This window comes from Xyrauchen texanus, chromosome 24 (genome assembly GCF_025860055.1).
Source record: "Xyrauchen texanus isolate HMW12.3.18 chromosome 24, RBS_HiC_50CHRs, whole genome shotgun sequence".
Lineage (NCBI taxonomy): Eukaryota > Metazoa > Chordata > Actinopteri > Cypriniformes > Catostomidae > Xyrauchen > Xyrauchen texanus.
The window spans coordinates 14,719,610-14,742,392 of record NC_068299.1 but is presented as its reverse complement, the minus strand read 5'-3'; the positions used below and the strand labels follow the sequence as shown (position 1 = coordinate 14,742,392).

Here is a 22,783-nt window from a genome sequence, read left to right as displayed (position 1 = left end):
ATTGTCATGTGTAAAAATAGACACCTTTTTCACACCTACATGTACAATACACCCTTATTACATGTTTATTACACTCAAAAGCACTAATGTTAATGTAACCTTTTGTCAAATAGCTATAGATGAACATTGTCCTTTGTAAAATAGACACCTTTTTTCACACCTACAGGGTCTATTACATGTTTAGTGCACTCAAAGGCACTAATGTTAATGTAACCTTTTGTCAAATAGCTATAGATGAACACACATACTAGAACGCTTCTTGATAGTGATTTTCATGTGGAAACAGGCTATTCTCATAGTAGGTTAAAGTGGTCTTGGAGTCTTAAAGTACTCCTGTGGTCCGTAGGTGCGTTGGGGCAACAGCGGTTCCACTGAGGAAGGAGCCAAACTGGAGAAGCCAAAGAATGCTGTAGTGAAAATGCCTGAACAGGAGTATGAGCCCTATGAACCCAAACCCAGAAAGCCTGGTGGGCGCAAAGCTGCCCACCATAGAAAGTGGTACAGTCCTATTCAGGTACAGGAGTGTTTTTTTCCCCTGTATATTCTTCTCTATGTACAAAATTCACTCCTGAATATAATTTTGATGAGACTCTGAAATAACTACCTCAATAGACCAATACTCTGAAACATGTAAAGGACAAACAGTGTTTGAAATGTAGACTTCTGTCTGTCTTAGGGGAAACTGGATGCTTTGTGGGCCCTTTTCCGTCGAGGATATGACCAGGTGTCACTCATGAGACCTCAGCCCGGAGATCAGGTACAACATTCACCCATTCAATATACAGACCCAATACTCTGCTTCAGCATTGTGAGATGACACTAGTACTGTTGAAGGTGACAATGGATTTTCTGCAACTAAAGAAATGCAATCATGCTTACATTTTTACAAAAAGGTTTTAGTTGTTAACATTAGTAATGCTTTATGTATCATGAACCAACTATGATTTTGTTTACAGCATTAATAATCTTGATTCACGTCCAATTGTTAATGTTAGTTCTGAATGCATTAATCAGTGTTAACATATGAAAATGTAAATGTTTAAAAATATATTAGTATATGTTAAAATTGATCATTTTGTTTAAAAGAGTTGTTCATTGTTACAGTAGCTCATGTTAACTAAAATTGTTAACTGTTGCTAACAAATACAACCTTACTGTAAAGTGTTACCATGACATTTCTATTGTTGCTCATAAGCTCTGCCGAGCTTCATAGTGCTTTGTTTAGATAATTCTAATGTTGTATTCCTCAAGTCCATTTCTGCTTGTTTCAATGGCCGAATCCACCTTCAAGCTGTTCCTCAAAATGGGTAAAAGAGCTGGTATAATTCAATTGCTTTCAGGGATTGTGTTTAAAAATAATGTTTCTGTTTTGCATCCAAGTTTTCAGGTTTGTTTTATTTATTTTAAACTTGCAGATGTTCCCAATCTGCAGTACCTGCAATGTTAGATCAAGTATACCGTATAAAATAAACATTAAAACTGTTTCATGTGGAAAATGTGAAAGTTTCCAATCAATCTAAGCCTGAATGGTGCCTTTTCACATTTCCGGGTTTGGAATGTGCAACTATAGCTTTGTAAACTTATATAGTGGTGAATGAAAAACCACGTAAAAAAAAAAAAATCCGAACAGCTAAAGAAGAAAAATCCACCATTACGTTTCCACAACTTAATATAACACAAAGAATCATGTTATACGTTCACATTAAACAATAAAAAAAAAAAAAAAAGTGCAAAAGAGTTTATTATATTAAATTGAAGCGGGAATGCTTCATCCATGGTTCATGCTTTTTCCCTCAAGCACATTAGTTAATTATAAGACTTTCCCACCCATAGACATAGCAGAGACAGGAAATAGCAGTCTAATTGTGTTCTGTGTTCTCATGCTGCTCATAATTCCTTCTCACATGGAGCGGTCGTGTGGCTGAGCATAGTCTTTCATTCTCCAGCTCCATTTGTAAGAGACATCCCTCAGTGTCTGAGCCTGCTCTCTCCGCACCCTGCATTATTCCATCAGCACAAGCTGTGTCATGGCAACACATCTGTGTGGCTATGAAAGACATCTTTCATGTGGGACGCAGTGTCACAAGCTGTACAGTATGGTCCTATTGAAATTAGCAGGCTATAACTCCACTGCCACTGTAGATGGACTGATCTGATTTACTTTGGTTTTATTCTTCATGGCTCCATAATGGGCCTCTTGTCTGAGGGACTGCAAGTGTCCAGCTGCTATATGTACTCTGCATGAGCATTAAAAGATGCTGGTAAAGGAGTTGCTTTGGGTGGAAACAGCTGTGCCATTCAGGGGCGAAGTTGTGTGTTTCATGCCCACCTGCAGAACAATGCATCATGAGCTTTGCTTGCCTAGACAAACCGCTCGCTGTGCCCAAATTATAGCTTTGCTCAGCTAGACAGTCTAATCACTATATTAGTCTGTATCTCTATCCCTTTATAATTCATTGCCTTTCTTTGCCTTTTGCTGTGACTTTTTCTCTGTCTGTCCCTTCCCCCTAATTTGCTATCTGTATTTCCGCATGACTCCAAAACTAATCAAAATAAAATGGAAAAGTATTGAATTGTAGTTTTTGACACCTTTTAGCCTGCCATTAAACATGAAAATGCCTCAAGATGGCAATAAACAACATGGCAATGGTCTCAAATATATTTAAATGACACGAGTTAATGCAATAATGTACAGACTCCAATCAAACTTTGTTTTGTAGATAATATCAGCCTTAGGTGTGCTGCTGTTTTGTACAGTTTCTTCTTTTAAAGAAATTTAAGATTGATGTTTGAAAATCTTCCTTACTAGGCTTTGTTTCAAAACAAACTATGTTGAGCTAATATTCAAAATGTAACTGACAGTGTTGATGTCTTAAATCACACTTTTGCACAGGCCAACACATTTTATATTATGAATGAGCAGTTATCAAAACTTTTAAAGCCTTTAAAGTCAGATCAGCTATCTTTTATTTTGAATGAATGCTTAAGATTAAGTATGACTTGAGCTAATGTGTTACATAGATGATTCTGAGGTCAAACTCTTTCTCCAGAGGCCTCAGTGAACACATTGTGATGCAGAGGTGACAGCTTTGCTTTATTGCATGTTTAGTTGTTGTGTAAAGAAAGAAGCTCTTGTTGTTGAAAGTCTTTTTGTCTGCCCAGTTTACAAACTTCACCTCACATGGCCAGTATCTGCCCCCTCACGTCGGAGAGCCATCTACATTTGAGACAAAGAAAATCTCTGGAATAGATGTTTTTTGTTTTTGTTTTGTTTTCCATAATGACCCACAGGAATGTAAAAGTTGTGACAAGAATGATTCTTTTTAACAGAAGGAAGTGGCTTTTTTTTCTTCCCCCTTTTCTCCCCAATTTGGAATGCCCAATTCCCAATATGCATCAAAGTCCTTGTGGTGGTGTAGTGACTTGCCTCAATCCGGGTGGTGGAGGACGAATCTCAGTTGCCTCCGCGTCTGATTCCGTCAATCCGTGCATTTTATCACATGGCCTGTTGAGCGTGTTACCGCTGAGACCTAGCGCATGTGGAGGCTTTACGCTATTCTCCGCAGCATCCAGAACCACATAATGTCTATTCACATTATATTGACCTAGCAACCGGGCCAATTGGTTGCTTAGGAGACCTGGCTGGAGTCACTCAGCATGCCCTGTATTCGAACTCGCGACTCCAGGGCTGTTAGTCAGCGTCTTTACTCGCTGAGCTACTCAGGCCCCAGGAAGTGGTATTTTAACATAATTTACGAGTCAGGGTGAATGGCATGCACCTCCATTTGTTTCAGGGATTCCCCTCTCTGCCCAGTGTTGCCAGTTCTTGTTTTTTTTTTTTTTTTTAAAGAAACATGCTCAGTCAAAACAAGCCTAAAATAAGCAATTTGCATCAATAAAATAAACATAAATAAGTTCACCAGTAAGCATAAATATTTGCTTACAAATATTTTAAATTACCCTTAAACCTTAAATGCATACACTGCGTCTTTAGTGACCCGGGACCTCATTCCACCCCTTTACCTCATCCATTTTTTGGAGTTATCCCTCCACCTCTTCATGATTCCTCAACCTTTCTCTTATAAATTTAAATAACGTTAAAAAAGGCCAAAATTGTTAAAAATATATATTTTCCTTATTGCTTAATTACTAAGACATTGTTTACACCTGGTATTTAGATGAGTGTTTGGTGATCCGATCAAGCGGTCAGCACTAAATACAGGCCTATGTGGGGTCTAAAACATTTTGTGATCAGATCACAAAAACCACATATGAATGTGGTCAAAAACGCATCTGACCGCATCACATTTTAGGTGTAAACGCTAATCCATCCTTAATGCAACCTGGCAGCAAAGTGCCACCCCTCACCTATCAATCAACCGCTGCCCTGAAACAAGAGTTTAAACTTTGCCAGTTACAAGCTGTTTAAAAGGAAATAACCGTCCGATCAGAAAATCTTAAAAAGCGGATATACGCGGATGAGCCAAAACATTATGACCACTCACAGGTGAAGTGAATAACGTTGATCAGCTCCTAACAAGGCCACATGTCAAGGTCTTGGGAGATTAGATGGTAAGCGAACAATCAATTCTTGTTGTCAATGTGTTGAATGCAGGAGAACTGGGCTGGAGTAAAGACCTGAGTGACTTTGACAAGGGCCAAATTGTTATGGCCAGGCAACTGGGTCAGAACATCTCTGAAATGACAAGGCTTGCGGAACCGTGCTTCCAGTCAGCAGTGGTGAGAACCTACTGATAGTGGTCCAAGGAGGGACAAACCACAAACCGGCGACAGGGTGTTGAGTCCAAGGCTTATCGATGCGAGGGCAATGAAGGCTATCCCATCTGGTTCGAACTGAGAGAAGGTCTACTGTGGCATAAGTCACAGAATATTTTAATGATGTTACGGGAGGATTGTGTCAAACACAGTGCATTGCACCCTGCTGCATTTGGACCAGTGAATGATGACCCCTGTCCACCGTCAAAAGCGCCTAAAATGGGCATGCGAGCATCGGAAATGGACCTTGGTGCAGTGGAAGAAGGTCACCTGGTCCGACGAGTCACGTTTTCTTTTACATCATGTGGACTGCTGTGTACGTGTGCTCTGTTTACCTCGGGAAGTGATGGCATCAGGATGCACTGTGGGAACACGGCGGGTCGGCGCTGTTTTGGCGGCATCAGGAGGACCAGCAGCATATTAGGCAGGTGGTCATCAGTGTATACACAATCATGAGAACTTCGCTGATCTTCATCAGTGTGTCTGATATCAACAAGCAGGGACTTAGTTGAACCACGAACATCTGCAGCTCAGGTTAATATAGGCAATCCACTAAAATAATGGACATTTCTGCTTTAAATGTTGCGTTTGTGCTTGGATTAAATTCCAGCTGCATCTGGGAGAAATAGCAAAAGCTATAATAGCATGCTTTCTTTGTCTTTTCGGACTTTGTTGCGGTTTATTATCATGCAGTAACACACTGACAAAGTGACTGATATATGTCGTCATGAAAAAGAATCCCTTCCCTCCAAATGCGATCACAAGTGGTCACAGGAGATGCATTTAAGCGACCGGGTGTAAACAGTCGGGTTTACACCGTAAAATGGGGGTTAGAAGGGTTAGAAGTTGATTCGGTGTATATATGTTTGCTTTTCTGTTTCATGTGTCTGAATCAATAAAAGTGTTAATCAGAAAATATCTTATATTTAGCTGGCCATCTATATCATAGAATAAATTGCTCTCTTAATTTAACGCACACACACAACGTTTTGGAAAGGAAAAACGTGAAAGCCCAAATATGCGATTAGGTCTAGCCATAATGCGACCAATACTAGGTGGTCTGATTTAACAGCTTATTAAACAGAGAGCCCTATAACATGACACTGGGCCCATTGAGCAAGGGTGGGGGGGTGGGTGGGGTTATTGTAATGGGCCATTGTCAGATTGGCGGGGGTTGCTGTGATTGATTCAGGACTGCCTGGCTTGGGGGCAAAGCCATCACTTTGCCAGTCATGTGCTGCAAAAAGGACAATTTGGCGAGCAGCACAGCAACAGACCTGCACAAGTGTGAGCATATGGCCCGAATGAGAATGGAGACTCATGAATACTGTTCAGATGTGGTCAGAGAAAGTGAACAGATTACGGCAGAGAAGCAAAGAAATCAGTCCATATGGAGTTTTAACTACTATGGATGGCCCCCAGCAGGCTACAAGCTTGGCTTTAGATGGTTGTGACTGATGTCTGTTTACTGTATCTAACTACGGATGTGGCAGGCACCTATTTAGTGCGCCTGATAAAAATAAAAAAAATCCCTTTTTCCCCTTATTTGGAAATTCTGACTACCAGTTTGGTTTTAAATAAACTATGTGACTGTGCCAAAATTTTGGCTAAATTATATTATGAAGTTCCTTGCACGTATTGCTAACTGTGTGATGTTAAAAGTGAGTTGAATTTAACCCAAACAGATTAGGTCTTTCAAGGAATTTTCTGGGTTTAATACAAGTTAAGCTCAATCAACAGCATTTATGGCATAATGTTGATTACAACAAAAATGAATTTTGACCCGTTCCTCCTTTTCTTAAAAAAATAAAAAGAAGCAAATATCATGGGGGCCAATTTTTGGAGGGTTTAAAGGCAGAAATTTGAAGCTTATCATTTTATAAAAGCCCTTGCATTAACTCTTCTGTAAAGCTGTTTAAATCCTAAATGTTTCAGTCATTATAGGATATGTTGTAAAGTCGAAGTAAACACATTGTTTAAGAATTGTAGCTATATTTTGAAAATAAATTATTTAATAAAAAAAAAAAATTACATTTAAATATTGGCCCCTTTTACTTCCATTATAAGTGCCTCACAGTAACCCTGATTTTTGCTTTTTTTAAAGAAAAGGAGGGGCAAGTAAAACATTTTTTTGTGGTAATCAATGTTATGCCACATATGCTGTCGATTGAGCTTATCTTGTACTGAAACTGTAATATTCCTTTAAGGTTAAGGCTGTATTGAGTTTTAAATTAACAAAAACCTACCTCCCTAATCCAAACCTTAAACCTAAATTTAACTGATAGTGTCATAAAAAGCAGTGCCATAGAAAACGTAATTGCTCAAACAACCACGTTCAATTACACTGTTGTGGTTGGAGATGAGATGGCTGGAGGACATCAGGGTGCCCACTTGTTTGTGTTCATCTGTAAAGAAAAGTAGTTTTAGGAATAAGTCATTTTTAAGTAATTTTGATGACAAATTACAAAGACAAAAACATTTCTTTACTGTAGAATCATGTGCATTGATTAATCATCCTTAATTAGACAAGGAAAAAGTTAATAGTTGGGTTTCTGAATCCCTTGAGAGTTATATAAAAATCTCCCGTTTTTTTTTCTTTCTGTTTTAAGTGAAGGTTGAAACAACTTGACCTGTCAAGTCAACCGGATTTTAACAGCCCAACACAATCTGACAACAATATTAGAACATAGACTTAATAGTCTTTCTGTTATGTAGATCACTACAGCATACTTGATCAACCGAGAGCAACCTCATTACTATAAAGAAAAGATGTATCCTATCCTAGCCTTGGTCCAGTGCTTTAAGGGCTTGAACAAAGGGGAGGGAACCTCTCCTGTCACAATTTAGCTAGTGGCCTATAAACTCTCCATCTGTTTGTTGGATAAGTGTTCAAACAAGGACTGGCTCCCCTTTTATAACCGTTTTCCTTTCCACTCAAGTGAAAATAATTTTAGAGCGATCAGAGCTGGACATATATTACTTTACCCTGTTCGGTTGTGTTGAAGGAACAATTTCTGCTGTAGTTCTTGTAATAAATAGTTGCCATGGTTTTCTTTAATATTTGGGTAGCTGACATGAAATACTTTTAGGAAGTTGACATATCCTGCAGTGGGACATGCTATACTCCATATAAAACTCTTGCAAACAGCATTTTGCTAATTCTTTTATATTCATTATGCATGAAGTTTTCATTACTTAATATCAATTCAAAGACTCTTTGTCACACCTCAGGATCACTGAAATTAACTAGCGTAGACAAAAGGGTTATTAATAATGGTGAAAATCTTAAAAACAATATGTTGTTTTTTGTTTTTACCATAAACCATTGTATTCATAAGTACACCGTATATATAAACCTATTGTAAAATTTTGGTCTATGTATAAAAATGATACAGGGTATGAAAATCCTCTTGTAAGAAAGTTGAAACATGTTTTTTATCAATTATATTCTGAATTGGCATACTATGTGAAGTCAATGTGTCTTGTGTTAAAAATAAAAAGTTTTAGAGCTTTGCCTCAATGCAAGCACCTGCAAATGAATACGCCACATTTCTTTAGCCCTCTGACAAAAGTGGGCGTTGTGGATCCAGTGTCATCCAGAGTTTCATTTTTTGCACTTAATGAAGCGTAAAGTGAGTTCTGAATGGCTTTGGTCAGTCCGTCCCCAAGTCTTGCTAGCAACAATGAATCACTTCATTTTTAAGAATGTACGTTTTCTCAGAGACCAGCCTCTGTGGTCCAACACCATTTTCACAAATAGCTAAAGCCCACCGCTGCAACTCTTCAACCCCACCCCCATGATTTATGGGACAGAATTGCAGTTGACAGCTGAGTTTTTGGATGTCTGAAGTGCTGTGGGTTCATCTCCTGGGCATTTCAAGCCAAAGCTAGCAAGAGAACCCAGCCTAGGATCAGCTGCACCAGTGCTTGAGCCTTTGTTTGTGGATCCAACGCATTTCAATGTGAAGCTCAACTTGTCACCTCTGGTATTTATCCCACATGGAGTCAAAAATACAATATATATCAATACTGAATATGAAAACATTTTGATAAATTATTTCTCTGGAGATGATAGTTATTGATAGTGATATAGTTTGTAATCAATATTTTACCCAAAAATATGAATTCTGTCATTATTTACTCACATGTTGTGTTGTTTTAAACCAATATGCATTTCTATTGTCTGTGGAACACAAAATTATTTTTGAAAAATATCCTGGCAACTTATTGGATTTCTATACAATGAAAGTAAATGAGGACAGGCTCTGTCAAGTTCCCAAATTACACAAAAAGCATAGAAGGTCATAGAAGTGTTTGATTTTATTTTAAGTCTTCTCAAAAATCTTGACATCTGCCCCAGCGCTTGGCATGTTCACGAAAGTCCATGAAAGTAGTATTGATGTCAAATTGTGAACACACCATTCTTTTGAGTCTGATTATTTCATTGAATCAATTGATGAATTCCACATCAACTGAATAAATTGTTCACAATTCTGACTAACAGCTCATTGGAACCAAAAGTTATCAGTAAATAACTAAAATTTGAGTCGGTTCCTCAAACAAAGCTGTATTTTGAAAAATAGTGCACAAGTCATATCACCACTTTTATTCATTTTGGTAATTTTGAAGCATGACAGCCCCAGGCCTCATTCATTTTCATTATATGGAAAAGAGTTGTCAGGATGTTATTTAAAAATGTGCCAAAAAAAAAAAAATTCTGTGGAAGATTTTTGTGTGAATTAATCTTTTAAAAAGACAGTGATCCAGCCATCTGTTCCTGCAGGGACGATGCATCAACTTTACCCGGGTGAAAGCAGATGAGCCAAGGTCACCGCCATGTAACCACCTTCCACCTCCTCCGCCCCCTCCAGATCATCGGCCACTAATGCAGCCGACCATATCTCCTCCGCCCAAAAGACCACCATCCCGTGTACCCTCCATCAGCCGCTCACCCCCAGGACCTCCACCAGCCAGAGCACCCCCAGGCACACATGGACCCCCTCCTTCACGACCCCCACCCTGCCCTGGGAACAGGCATTGAGAACAATGGAGGGCCATTACATCAACCCTAATATCTCTTCCTTTAATACCAGTTTATGATATTTGGTAAAGCCACTGGTTTCCCACAGTTTCAGATATGTTGAACAGGTTTGTTGCTATGCGAAAAGAGTTATGGACATTAATACATTTTCCAAATATGCAAGATATGATTAGGGTGTAAAATGTACTCTTTTTGGTTTGTTCATTTGAAATGAATGAAAATGTAATGTGATATGTACTTTCCATTAACAGAGACATAGTGATTAAAAGGGAATGCATGAGATTATAACATAAGTAAAATGAATGAATAAGATTTTAAGGTACTTAAACATTGTACATTTGTGCTCAAAAGTTTGCATACCCTTGGAGAATTTGTAATATGTACCATTTTTAAAGAAAACATGAGTGAGCAGGCAAAACACATTTATTTCTTATGGGATTTCTATTCAACTGTAGGTTATAACAGAATGGCACAATCATAAAAAAAACATGGCAACAAAGAAAAAGTTTAATGACCCCTGTTCAAAAGTCTACATACCCTTAGTTCTTAATACTGTGTAGTGTCCCCTTCAGCATCAATGACAGTGTAGTCTTTCAAAATAGTTGTCTATGAGGCCCCAAATTCTTGCAGGTTGTATAGCTGCCCATGGCAAAATTCCTCCCGGTCATTCAAAGTCTTTGAGATCTCCCCAGAGTGGCTTGATTATATTAAGGTCAGGAGACTGTGATGGCCATTCCAGAACCTTCACCTTTTTCTGCTGTAACCACTGGAGGGTTTTCCTTGCAAATTGTCTGCCAGTATTTTATAATAACATGCTGCATTCATCTTGCCATCAATTTTCACAAGATTCCCTGTGTCTTTAGAGCTCAAACACCCCCCCAAAACATCAGTGAGCCACCACTATGCTTCACAGTGGGGATGGAATTATTTTCACTATAGGCCTTGTTGACCATAAAGATCTATTTTGGTCTCGTCACTCCAAATTACTGTGTGCCAGAAGCTGTGAGGCATGTCACGGTGTTGTCGGACATATTGTAACAGGGCATTTTTGTGGCATTGGCGCAGTAAAGGCTTCTTTCTGACAACTCGACCATGCAGGTTTATTTTTGGTCATGTATCGTCATATTGTGCTCCTTGAAACAACCACACCATCTTTATCCACAGCAGCCTGGATTTCTCTTGAGGTTACCTGTGGGTTTTTCTTTGTATCCTGAACAATTCTTCTGGCAGCTGTGGCTGAAATCTTTCTTGGTCTACCTGACCTTGGCTTGGTATCAAGAGATCCCTGAACTTTCCACTTCTTAATAAGTTATTGTACAGTACTGACTGGCATTTTTAAGGCTTTGGATATCTTTTTATATCCTTTTCCATCTTTATAAAGTTCCATTACCTTGTTACACAGGTCTTTTGACAGTTCTTTTCTGTTTCTCATGGCTCAGTATCTAGTCTGCTCAGTGCATCCACGTGAGAGCTAACAAACTCATTGACTATTTATACACAGACGCTAATTGCAATTTAAAAAGCCACAGGTGTGGGAAATTAACTTTTAATTGCCATTTAAACCTGTGTGTGTGTCACCTTGTGTGTCTGTAACAAGGCCAAACATTCGAGGGTATGTAAACGTTTGATCAGGGCCATTTGGGTGATTTCCGTGATCATTGGGTGATGGGGTGATCATTATGATTTACAAAGGAGCCAAACAACTATGTGATAATAAATGGCTTCATATAATCACCATCCTTAAATAATAGACAGTTTTAATGCTTGATCATTCATATTTTCAAAATCAATGCCAAAATTTCACAATTTCTGCCAGTGTATGCAAACTATTTTAGCACAACTGTATATGAAATGTAGCATGATGGTAACATGTATGTCTGAATAGATGGATTGCAATGTTATTTAAATAATGCAAGACATATGCAATGTTCAAGGTTTGATGGTTTTAGTATGGAATACATAAAGTATGGTATACACTATGCCCTGTTTTAATTTGTTTTATATTTTAATTTAACTGGTCAAATCTTTAAAAGAAAGAAAGAAAATCTGACATGTTGTGACTGCAGGGCAGCACAAACCACTAATTTATTTAGCCTTTAGTACCTGGTAGGCACTTGAATACAAAATGGTAGGGTGCACACCAGTGGTACAGGACACTCAGCATGATATTTCATATATTTCCTTCTTTTTTGCTTTGTGGATCTTGGTAATTAATAGCCACTGGTAGTATGCATTAAAAAAATACTTATGTTGGGCTTTGAATCTGACTTTAACCGTTATGTTTGGAATCTGGGCGAGTTTTCCTGTTGCCTTCATTAATAAATTTTGTTTACAATATTTCCCCTTTTGGCTCTGTCAGTTATGTAATGATATGAGGGAAAAGGCAATATTGCCCTGTTATATGTAAATGTAGAAAGTGTATCATGATCTAAAATTGTTTGAACTTAGGTTGGACAAGCTATAGAATTAAAGGCTTATTGACACCGAAATGTAGAATGCTTTATTTAGTGAAGCAGTGAGATATCCTATATGGTTCTATTTTCTTTTAAGACAACAAACCCAATATATGCAACCCAATTAACTACTCCAGAGTGACAACAAAAATGCTATGTAAATGTAAAATCTTTAATGCAGATACAACAACAATATCCAATTATTTTGATAAGGGCTTAAAGGGATAGTTCACCCAAAAATGAAAATTCTGTCATCCTTTACTCACCCACATGTTGTATCACACCTGAGGAACACAAAAGCAGAATAGGTCACCATTCACTTTCCTTGTATGGAAACAAAAAAGATGCAATGAAAGTGAATGACTGAGGCTGTCAGTCTCTTATATTCTGCCAAAAAGTATGTAATTTGAGTTTGGAACAACATCAGGGTAAGTAATGATGACAATTTTAATATTAGGTGATCTTCAAAAACGCTCTGAAATCTAGAAGCTGTATGTTTAGGTTTAATCTATTCCCTGACTCCCTCGTGCCACACAGTTAACCTCATTGCACTTTTAGAGGCTCTTTGAGGAATTAATACTCAGCAGGAGCATGAATCACATCATGTAACATGACATGATTCATATGTCTGATGACTGCATCTCCTTTGGCTGGGTGCACTGAACACTCCATGAGAAACATCAGTGTGTTGACAGTAGCCACAAACCTGGAGCCCTGTAGCTGCTCTGGGGATGTCCCAATTACAGGCACTGACAGCCACACATTATGACGAGTGTCCCTGTGCCTGCTGTGTTAAGACAGCTTGAACGCTCTTCTACCAAAGAGAATCATTAGTGACCACACTAAAATCCACACCTCTGTAACACAGTCAATATTGCCTACATCAAATCTGAACTTAGTCAATAATTTTTTCCCCAATTTAAAATGTATATTCCTAAAGAAAGTAATTGTCATTTTAAAAGATATGTATAAAATCATGACCACTCACATGAGATGGGTAGTCATATCAGTAACCTTTAAAAACTGTTTGATTCTACATGGGGCACATGCGCTCTCATAGGAGCTGCCATTTTTGAATCACATGACTTCTCCTTTAATCTCAGTAACCATCTTGTTATTGGACACTCTCACTCTTGGATTTAATTAATCATGGCTGATTGTGATTAGCGAATTTCTACAATGGCATCTGTAATTGAAAACTATTGATTTTGAATGATGCTGTATCCACATCAGGTGTCACTGTAAAAAGTTACTGAGTGCACGTTTAAAGAGATGGTTCGCCCAAAAATGAAACTTCTGTCATTCACTCTGCCTCGTGTTGTTCCTAACCTGTAAGACTATCTTCCATGACACACAAAAGGACATGTTATAGGCAGAAAGTCAGCCTCAATCACCATTTACTTTCCACAATGTGAGAAAGGTGCCTCTGGTTTTTCCTGGCAGGTTACTCAGTCTTACAGGCTCCTTATGGTTATTATTAGGGTGGGGGCATCTTCTGCCTCCAAGGAACAAACTGAGGCACCTTTGTACAATGGGCTTCCCTTTCATGGTATGGAAAAAGATGTAATAAAAGTTAGTGGCAGAGGTGAACATCCAATCCCTTTGATGAAATATCCCTTTAAGAAATCATTTTTATTATGTAAATGAATGCATTTAGAATAGAATGTACTTCTAGCTCACTTAAGTACTGCAAGAATGAATCCTCTAAAATAGATGTCTCACTTTTTTGTGAAGTGACACAGCCCTCTTCTGGCCAAAAGCATTCTCACACAAACACAAACACAAACACAAACACACAGCTGGGATCCACATAAACACCACCAATATCCTCCTGGTCTGCACTTATATAGTGTTTTTTTAACCTTAGTGATTTTCAAAGCACTTTGTGTGTCATTCACCCATTCACACACACCAATGACAGCAGAGCTGCCATGCAAGGCACTACCCTGCCATTGGGAGCAACTTGGGGTTCATTGTCTTGCCCAGGAATCAAACTGCCAAACCTGTGATTAGTGGCCAACCTGCTCTACCACCTGAGCCACAGCCACCCCTCTCCTCTACTCAATATCTGGTGAACAACAATAAATCAGTCAGCAACATTTATGAGAATCAAATGACATTTGGTAAAGCAAAAGGGGAATTGCTTTCCATTTAGACACCCATGAAGTTATGCGTTAAAGGGAGAGGGCAACCAAAAATTACAATTGTCATAATTTACTCGCTTTCTTGCTGTTCAAATCATTATCTTTGAGGAATACAAAAGGAGATGTTGGGCATAAGGTTCGCCTCAGTCACCATTCACTTTCACTCTATGGAACAAATATGCAATGAAAGTGAATGGTGACTGAGACAAAAATACTCTCTAAATAATTTTGTGTTCCAAACAAAAGGGAAAAAAGGAAAAAACTGATTTATAACAATCATTAGCACCTTCACTTTGAAAACATCAGTTTATTTTCTGTCCAACTTAGCAAGTACATTTAAATATATTTTGTACAAAGCTACTTTCTTACAATTAAACCACCACAAACATGGAAAAGAAACGCCTGAACATATCTTTTGCAGAGTGTCTTCTATAGGAAGCTCTCAAAGTATTAGCAGAGGAAAATATAATTATTGTATCTAAGTTTAATTCATCACGCCATAGGAAACGAGAGCAGATCTAGGAAGACCGTACCAAGAACATCACTTCCTCTTGCTGATAAACAGCTTATAATGTCAATTTTCTGTCAGTGTACAAAAGTGTCTTAAGCGTTCCTGGCCCTGCAGTTTAGCCTTTTTCCTGTTACCAAAGTAAAATGTCATATTTAATCAGCTGCACCACAAATATGTAAAGAGGAAATGCAGAGGAACAAACTCTGTCCCATACCTGCGGTTGAGCTGGGCTTTCTTCAGTGGAATGTAAGCATATGGGTCACACTTACCTTTCTTCTTCACGTTAGACACCAATGTTTTGCAGAGGTCTTTCCTCATTATGTAATTCCAAGTATAGTTGTAACTGTGTGATGGTACTACAACATTTCTGTGATAAGTTAGGCTCTTTACTTCACTATAGATTTAAACTCGAACCAAATCCTGCCCCTCCATGCAGAGGCCGGTGGATGCCAATGCCACCAGCTGTGGAGTTCAACAATAAAATGTCACAATATTCAGAAACATATTGTTTTATTTAGTTCTCACCAATACTTCAATTTAACAATGTTTGTGACGTACACTAAAACACAAAAATGTGCCCTAGCAGTGCTCTGAGCAATACAGTAAGAAACTTCTTGTGTGCTAATGAGCTATTATTTGTTTTAAGCACTAACAGTATTAACTATGGTATGTTTAATATGTAATATTATGTTTTTGGGCCATTTACAATGGTAATTCCATGATACTCTTTGAAGCACCATGTAAATACCATGGAATGTGAATAGGGTAATCATTCGGTAGCATGGCACATAAAGTTCCATGGCACTACAATCAGATACCATCAATGTGCCATGGTACAGCCATGGTACTTTGTTGTAAGGAAGGGTTACTTTGTTGTTTCACTAATTTGTTGTTTTTCTCACCTTTATATTCCATTGAGGACTCAACGTCCATATCATCATCCAGATCTTCATGCATTTTCCTTTTCTGATTCTTCTTTTGTTCCACAGGGAGAATATTTTAACATAAGAAATCCTTTCAAATACATATATTTTTAATCCTGTTGAGTATACATGTACACTCACAGTTTTAATTCCAGCCTCTTTGAGTATGTCATCCATTTCTATGTCTGGAGAAAGATACTATAACACTCAGCATGATCATATGCATACCAATAAATGTAAGTAAAATGCAACAAATGTAATTTAGCACAGATGATGATGAAGTTCCACCTATAGTTTTTTCTTCCTCCTCATCATCTTTGATGATCAATCGTCCGTCTGATGTCACCTTGAACCCATGCTCAACTTTGGGTGCCTTCAAGTCAGGGTTGGTGGCTAGATAAATCAATTTGATATCAAATCAAATAATGAATACAAGGTATACTAATGTACATGATCAATGGTGATACTAATGACTGAATCAAGCTGAAAGAAAAATGACTAAGGATGTATTTTACCTAGAACTCGTTGTGCTGCTTTTGGATCGAGGATGTTGAGAGGTTCATCAGACACGCCCTCCTTCATCCAGGCCTGAACTTCTTTTTCACCAGCTTCTTCTGACCCTTCTTGGGCTTGTCATCTTCATCAGAGTCCGTTTCAGCCAGAATGTCTTCAATTCTACAAATAGAACAGTTATAACAGCCAATCAGAGTGAAGTGCATCACTCAAAAGCTTTGAGAGTACGTCTGTCACACAGTGTTGACAGTACCTCTTTCCTTTCACTTTATCCTCAGTGTCTGATCCTCCATCCTCCTTGGTCTTACTCAGGAGCTTGCGTCTCTTACTTCAGGCCTCCATTTTACGGATGTTCAGCAGGATTTGTGGTGCTCAGCAGGCAGCATGCTTTTTACCAGCTCAAACCTGAACACATTTCATATTACAATCACAGCACAAAAATACAGAAGATTAAAAAAAAATAGAAGAAACACATTAGATTCTATTGTTATGTCTGGTTAGACAGATCAGCTCACCCAAATGTCCTAATTAATTTGGTGTAAATACTCATAAGTTTCATATTAAAATGTCTTTGCATGTCAACTTTCATATTACTGATGCCTTCAATCTACAAGAGGACAGATAAAACACACACACACACACACACACACACACACACACACACACACACACACACACACAGTCACGTTTCTTCTGTTGAGTACTTCCAAGTATAAACTTTTGAAGATGGAAAAATATCACTTTTCGTAACTTACATTAACAGTCACATGGCTGGCTAGAACCTTTACATCTAGAGCAAAGAGAAGAACCTTCAGGAACCTCAGAGAGTCTTTGACAATGTATCGTGTTCTGCTGGTGAGCAGCAGGTAGATGTTTTGCAAGAGCTCCAACGAGGACACATCTATGGAATCTGTAGACAAAACCCCAGTAATTCTACATTTATCCATGCTTTTCATTAAAACATACTGGTCACATGCTGTATAAGGTCACATACTCAAGCTTGTTTTAGCCAGCACTACTTTATCATCACATTTATATATTCCTCTGTTTAAGGGATAGTTAACCCCAAAATGAAAATTCATAATTTACCAACCCTTATGCCAACACAGGAGTGTATCAAACCAAAACTTTGAAGCTCCGAAAAGCACAACGACATATGACTCCAGTTGTTTAAGTCAGGTCTTCTGAAGCTATCCAATCGGTTTTCGGTGAGAACAGACCAAAATGTAACTCCTTGTTCACTATAAATCATGACATCAGCAGTCTTCTTGGCAATCATTACTTCAAACTCAATTAAACTTCCTATCGCCATCTAGCGCTGTGCACATGTGTCGAGCACTAGGAAGTGTAATCGAGCTTGAAATCATGATCGTGTCAAGAGGATGCAGTGGCAAGATGTAAATGTAAAGTGATAAAGGAGTTACATTGCAGTCTGTTCTCACCAGAATTTATTGGATCACATCAGAAGTCATTCATTTAACTACTGGAGTATTATGGATTACGTAAATGCTGCCTTTAAGTGTTTTTTAAGGACCGCCATCCTAGCACAGGTCACCTCTCCAGGTGTAGGCTGCTGGCTGTAGACATTAAACAGAATGGGAAGGACCTTTTTGGAAAAGCGACTCACTTCAGCCTTCTTTTCCTCTGCAGAAAAAAACAAACATCAAATTGCCATCACAAATATTTTTCAACTATCATAAACGTCACAGCAATGAAAAGAAAATGAGAAAATGTATGTTTTAATAACCCATTATTATATTCTTCATAGACAGAGGCAAGCTGACCTGTTTCACAGCTCTTGTTGATGCGAGTGCATAGGGCCTGACAGATGCAGAGGCGGAGATCAGGGCTTTCGTTGAAGGCCATACAAAAATATCGGGCGATGCCCTTAAAAGACGCCACCAGATATGGGGGTTTATCGCAAAAACCAGGTAGCATGGTCTAAATCTAAAAAAACAAAGACTGTGTCCTTGAAAAATAGATTTTTAAAAGCGCAAATGAATAAATCTGTGACTTTCAACCAAAGCAAAAACTAACTGTTCAGAATTAAACAATTTGTCACTTATCGCACCTGCAGCTGCAGTGTCTGATACACTTTCGCCAAAAGTTTTTGGCCCTATTGCTCCAGTTCTTCAGCTGAAACATCAAGCCAAATGATTGAGAAAATAAAGTTCAATTTTGACAGTCAATTGCAATATAAACCAATGTGTGTTTGTTGTGCATTGATACAAACCTGTTTGTTTATAATTTGGTTGCCAAAGAAAAAAAGTATGTGGTGAAAAAAGCCAGCTGAGTATTTTTCACATGATCTTTTATGACTGGGATCAGCCAGCTGCACGGGAACCTGAGGTGAAACAAAACGTTCTAATATTAATGATATGTATTTATTGCAAAGGACTCAGACATTGCAGTTTCTAGATTGAGAAGTATCAGATTAGCAGCTTATTAACTCACTTTCTTCCTGTGATGAGTAGCGGGACACCGTTCAGGACCACCTCTGGGCCCATGCTCTCCACTGCACCACCTACAGCCAGAACCAGCTCCCCTGAGAAGAGGAACTGAGTGGTGGCCGGCAGGTCACAGAGAGACTGCAGATTCTGAGGATAAAACACACACTCTAAGTGAACAGTCAATAAAAAAAAACACACACATTATATTTTTAAACTACACCGAAAAGGAGAAATTAAAGGTTGATCAAGAAACATTAAATATAAACTAGATTGGTACAATTTCTAAAGTAAATGGGAATGCTGCTTGCCGTGGCAAAACTCATCCCCATAATGTCCCAACAAGAGCCTCAGTAAACTGCCCCAAGTCAAAAGAGCCCATCCCCATGTTTTTACAATCCTCAAGTGCAGAGATATGGGTGTTATTATACCATTGCTATGGTGCTCTGGATGGTAGCTAGGCAGTTGCCAAGGTGGTATCTAAAGTCTGTTTGTTAGCACAAATCCATAGAGCCCACCCCCATGTTTCCACAATGTCCTGGTGCCGAGATGTAGGTGTTACTAAATGGTTGCTAGAGTGCTCTGGATAGTTGCTAGACATTTGCCAGGGTGCTATCTAAAGTCTGTAAAGTTTGTTTGTCTGTTTCTATTGACTTGCTTGAGTCAATATAAACCTTCCCCATGTCTCTACAATGTTCTGCTACAGAGATATGGGTGTTGCTATACGATTGCAGTGGTACTCTAAATGGTTGCAAGGGTGTGGCTCGACAGTTGCCTTGTGATATTTTAAGGCTGCTTCTTAGCCTCTCTAGACATTCTGAGCCAAAGATATTCATCTGAGCCATTTTCAATGTAAGTCTATGGGTTTGGTTGCAAGGCTTGTTAGTTTTCAAGATTAGCAACTCATTAATTCACTCTGTCCCAGCTAGCCATAGATGAATTACAGACTGGGCCAATGGGGCCAGTGCCTAGGGGCCCTTGACTACCAGGGGCTCAGGGGGTTAACAGTTGCTAAGACAGGATTGATCAGAAACGCTTTTAATGCAAGTCTTAGCAAAGGGTCAATCAGACCAGCCATAACATTGACTGTGAAACATTGATCTGTTTTCTGACCAATGGCAGATTGGGATAGATTTCAGGAAACCTGATTGATTTTTAACTCTGTTTTGGTGCCATTAGTGGTGCAGAAATTACACACTTCACCTTATGGTCAAAGGCAAAATTGTGCTGAATGCAAATGGAATATTTTTAAAAAGGCATAAAAGATCATAAAAGCCAGCACAAGATCTTCAGTTTAAGAAACAATGTGCATTAATTTACTGAATACAACACTCACTGAGATGATCTGGGCATTTACATTTACATTTATGCATTTGGCAGATGCTTTTATCTAAAGCGACTTACAGTGCACTTATTAGAGACAATCCCCCGGAGCAACCTGGAGTTAAGTGCCTTGCTCAAGGACACAATGGTGGTGGCTGTGGGGATCTAACCAGCGACCTTCTGATTAACAGTTATGTGCTTTAGACCACTACACCACCACCACTCCCTGGGCATTGAGTTCTACGGACATACTGGAAGGACTGGGTTTGCAACTGAAGAGTTTGTGGAAAGCCTGCATTGCACCTGCTGTCACCAGCTTCAGAGAAAGAAAGAGACAGGGGTTAAAGGAATAGTTCACCCAAAAATGAAAATTATCTCATGATTTACTCAAACTCATGCCATCTCAGATGTGTATGACTTTCTTTCTTCTGCAGAACATAAAGGAAGATTTTTAGAAAAATATCTCACAATGCAAGTGAATAGGTACCAGAACTAAGAAGGTCCAAATTGCACAAAGGCTGCATAAAAGTAATCCATACCACTAGTTAAATCTATATCTTCAAAAGCAATATGATATGTGCGGGTGAGATAAATATTTAAGTCCTTTTTTACTGAAATTCTACACTTTCACATTCAGCTACCTACAGGTTGGAGCTGGTCAAAGGTGGAGATTCATAGTAAAAAAGGACTTAAATATTGATCTGTTTCAAACCCTCACCTATCTTATTGCTTCAGAAGGCATGTTTTTGTTTATGTTCTGCAGAAGAAAGAAAGCAATACACATTTGGAATGGCATGAGGGTGAGTAATTGATTACAGAATTTTTCTTTTTGGGTGAAATACTCATTTGTGCATCACTCTACCGTACATCCTTTCCAACATGATAATGGAGATCATAATGTAGTTAAAGTGCTCTCTCTCACCACATGGCCAGGAGTATATGGAATAAAAACAGGCTGATATTTTATAACATCAATGAGCTCATATTTTGCGTGACAGGCATCGATCATTTCGACATACAATATGATGTTGACATTTACACTTGTTTACATTTACAAGAGAGAGAGAGAGAGAAACTTTCTTTTAAGTGGCTCTTCAGCACGAAACCGATCTAACAGAGCATATATATATATATATATATATATATATATATATATATATATATATATTGTGATATTAAAATGAAAAAATGTCTATTTTTCCAGCCTGTAGTATTCATATTTATTTATCACCCCTTATTTATTTTAGATACAGTTCCTATATGTTGTTATTTACACAGGGCAAATATACTATTTATCAAATCTACTTTTATTACGCATCATATTTTTATGGGGATATCATTTATTACAGTTGACATTTACATGAGCAAACAAGGTTTGAACATCAACTGTAACAATATCAAATTGAAATTCATGGCTTTTTAACTCTTCTGTGTACAAATTTGAAGGCTGTTTATTGGATCTTTACTGGTAAACGTCATATTATGCGACTACGCATTACTTAACCGAGAGCTTACGGCCTACTAGTTAAGTCTTGCCTTAAGAACATGTGGTGCAACCAAATCAAGCACTGACTTAGTTACAAACTAACTAGTAGTTACTAAGCCTTTAGTGTGAACTTTAAGTCACACTGGTGCAACCCTACCCAATCCCCAGTCTGCGTCGCACAATGCATATGTCATCTTTGTACGCCAACAACATTTGCAGTGTTTGTAAACAAGAAAAGTAGTCTGTTTCTCTGTCCAAACTGCATATCATTAATAAACATGTGCACGGTATATGTATAGCGGCTTGTTTCAAATAACTAAACATGGGTTTAACATACCGAACATGCTAGATAATATTCAAAATTAAAGTCTGGATGAAGACATAAAACACAAAGCAATTAAACCTAAATAAAACCTAAAACCATGCAAAGACAACAGGTTTTAAAATACAACACACATTCAAAACTTTAATGCGTAAATTTAAAACCACAACAGTAAATTGATTTTCTGTCTACGAGTCTGTTTTGGGATGTTTGTAATTTCAAACTTCAGTAGTCAAAGCTTACACACAAGCCCTTTAAGATGCTGTCTTCTTTCTTTCTTTCTTGGTAAACCTGTACAGAAATTCTAGATTTCAGCATTTAAAACTTTCAGACCAGGTTTCGTCAGATTATAGTCTTTCTCAACAAACTTTATGTATCAATGCTAATCTATACTTTTGAACCACAAAAATAAAATATCAATATTTTCATTTCCCAACCGCCTAAACCAAGTTATTTTTGTAATGTAGGGCAAACATGCAGTTATAGCAATGAATAGTATAATAAACATTTTTGTTCGACAGCTCTTTTATACAAAGAATAATGTTTAACCATATAAAGCCTAACATATATAATAATAGTCAGAAAATATTTTTGTTTAAACTGTTTAAACCTATTTATCTATTAAATGATTACATTTTAAGCACAAGTTGCTTGAATTCAGTAAATACTAATATTGAAATTTCAGTAGCAAGATAAACATTTTTGTTAACTTTAGCAAAATCAGCAAATATTTAACATAAAAAAAGATGAGCGCATCAAAATATGAAGGTAGCTATTTTGGAAATTATTTTGCAAGGTCTTCTACTTCCAGAAAAGCATGGAAACTTTCAACTGGCAGCATTAT

General features: G+C 38.0%; 1 protein-coding gene and 1 pseudogene across 2 annotated transcripts in view; one reads left to right on the top strand and one right to left on the bottom strand.

The window, feature by feature from the left end:
* Positions 1–12,297, top strand: part of antxr1d (ANTXR cell adhesion molecule 1d) — a 34,930-nt gene extending 22,633 nt beyond the window's left edge. Inside the window, exons 16-18 of one of the 2 annotated variants that reach the window (XM_052090150.1) lie at positions 347–514; positions 677–757; positions 9,560–12,297. In XM_052090150.1, the coding sequence (XP_051946110.1) occupies positions 347–514; positions 677–757; positions 9,560–9,817 (507 nt within the window). In that variant the 3' untranslated portion in view covers positions 9,818–12,297. Of the gene's footprint in view, positions 1–346; positions 515–676; positions 758–4,615; positions 5,579–9,559 lie in introns of those variants that run through there. The other variant, XM_052090151.1, reaches the window with a different exon arrangement.
* Positions 12,298–14,988: 2,691 nt separating this feature from the next.
* LOC127617506 (RRP12-like protein) lies at positions 14,989–21,140 on the bottom strand (annotated as a pseudogene).
* Between the last annotated feature and the right edge of the window lie 1,643 nt (positions 21,141–22,783).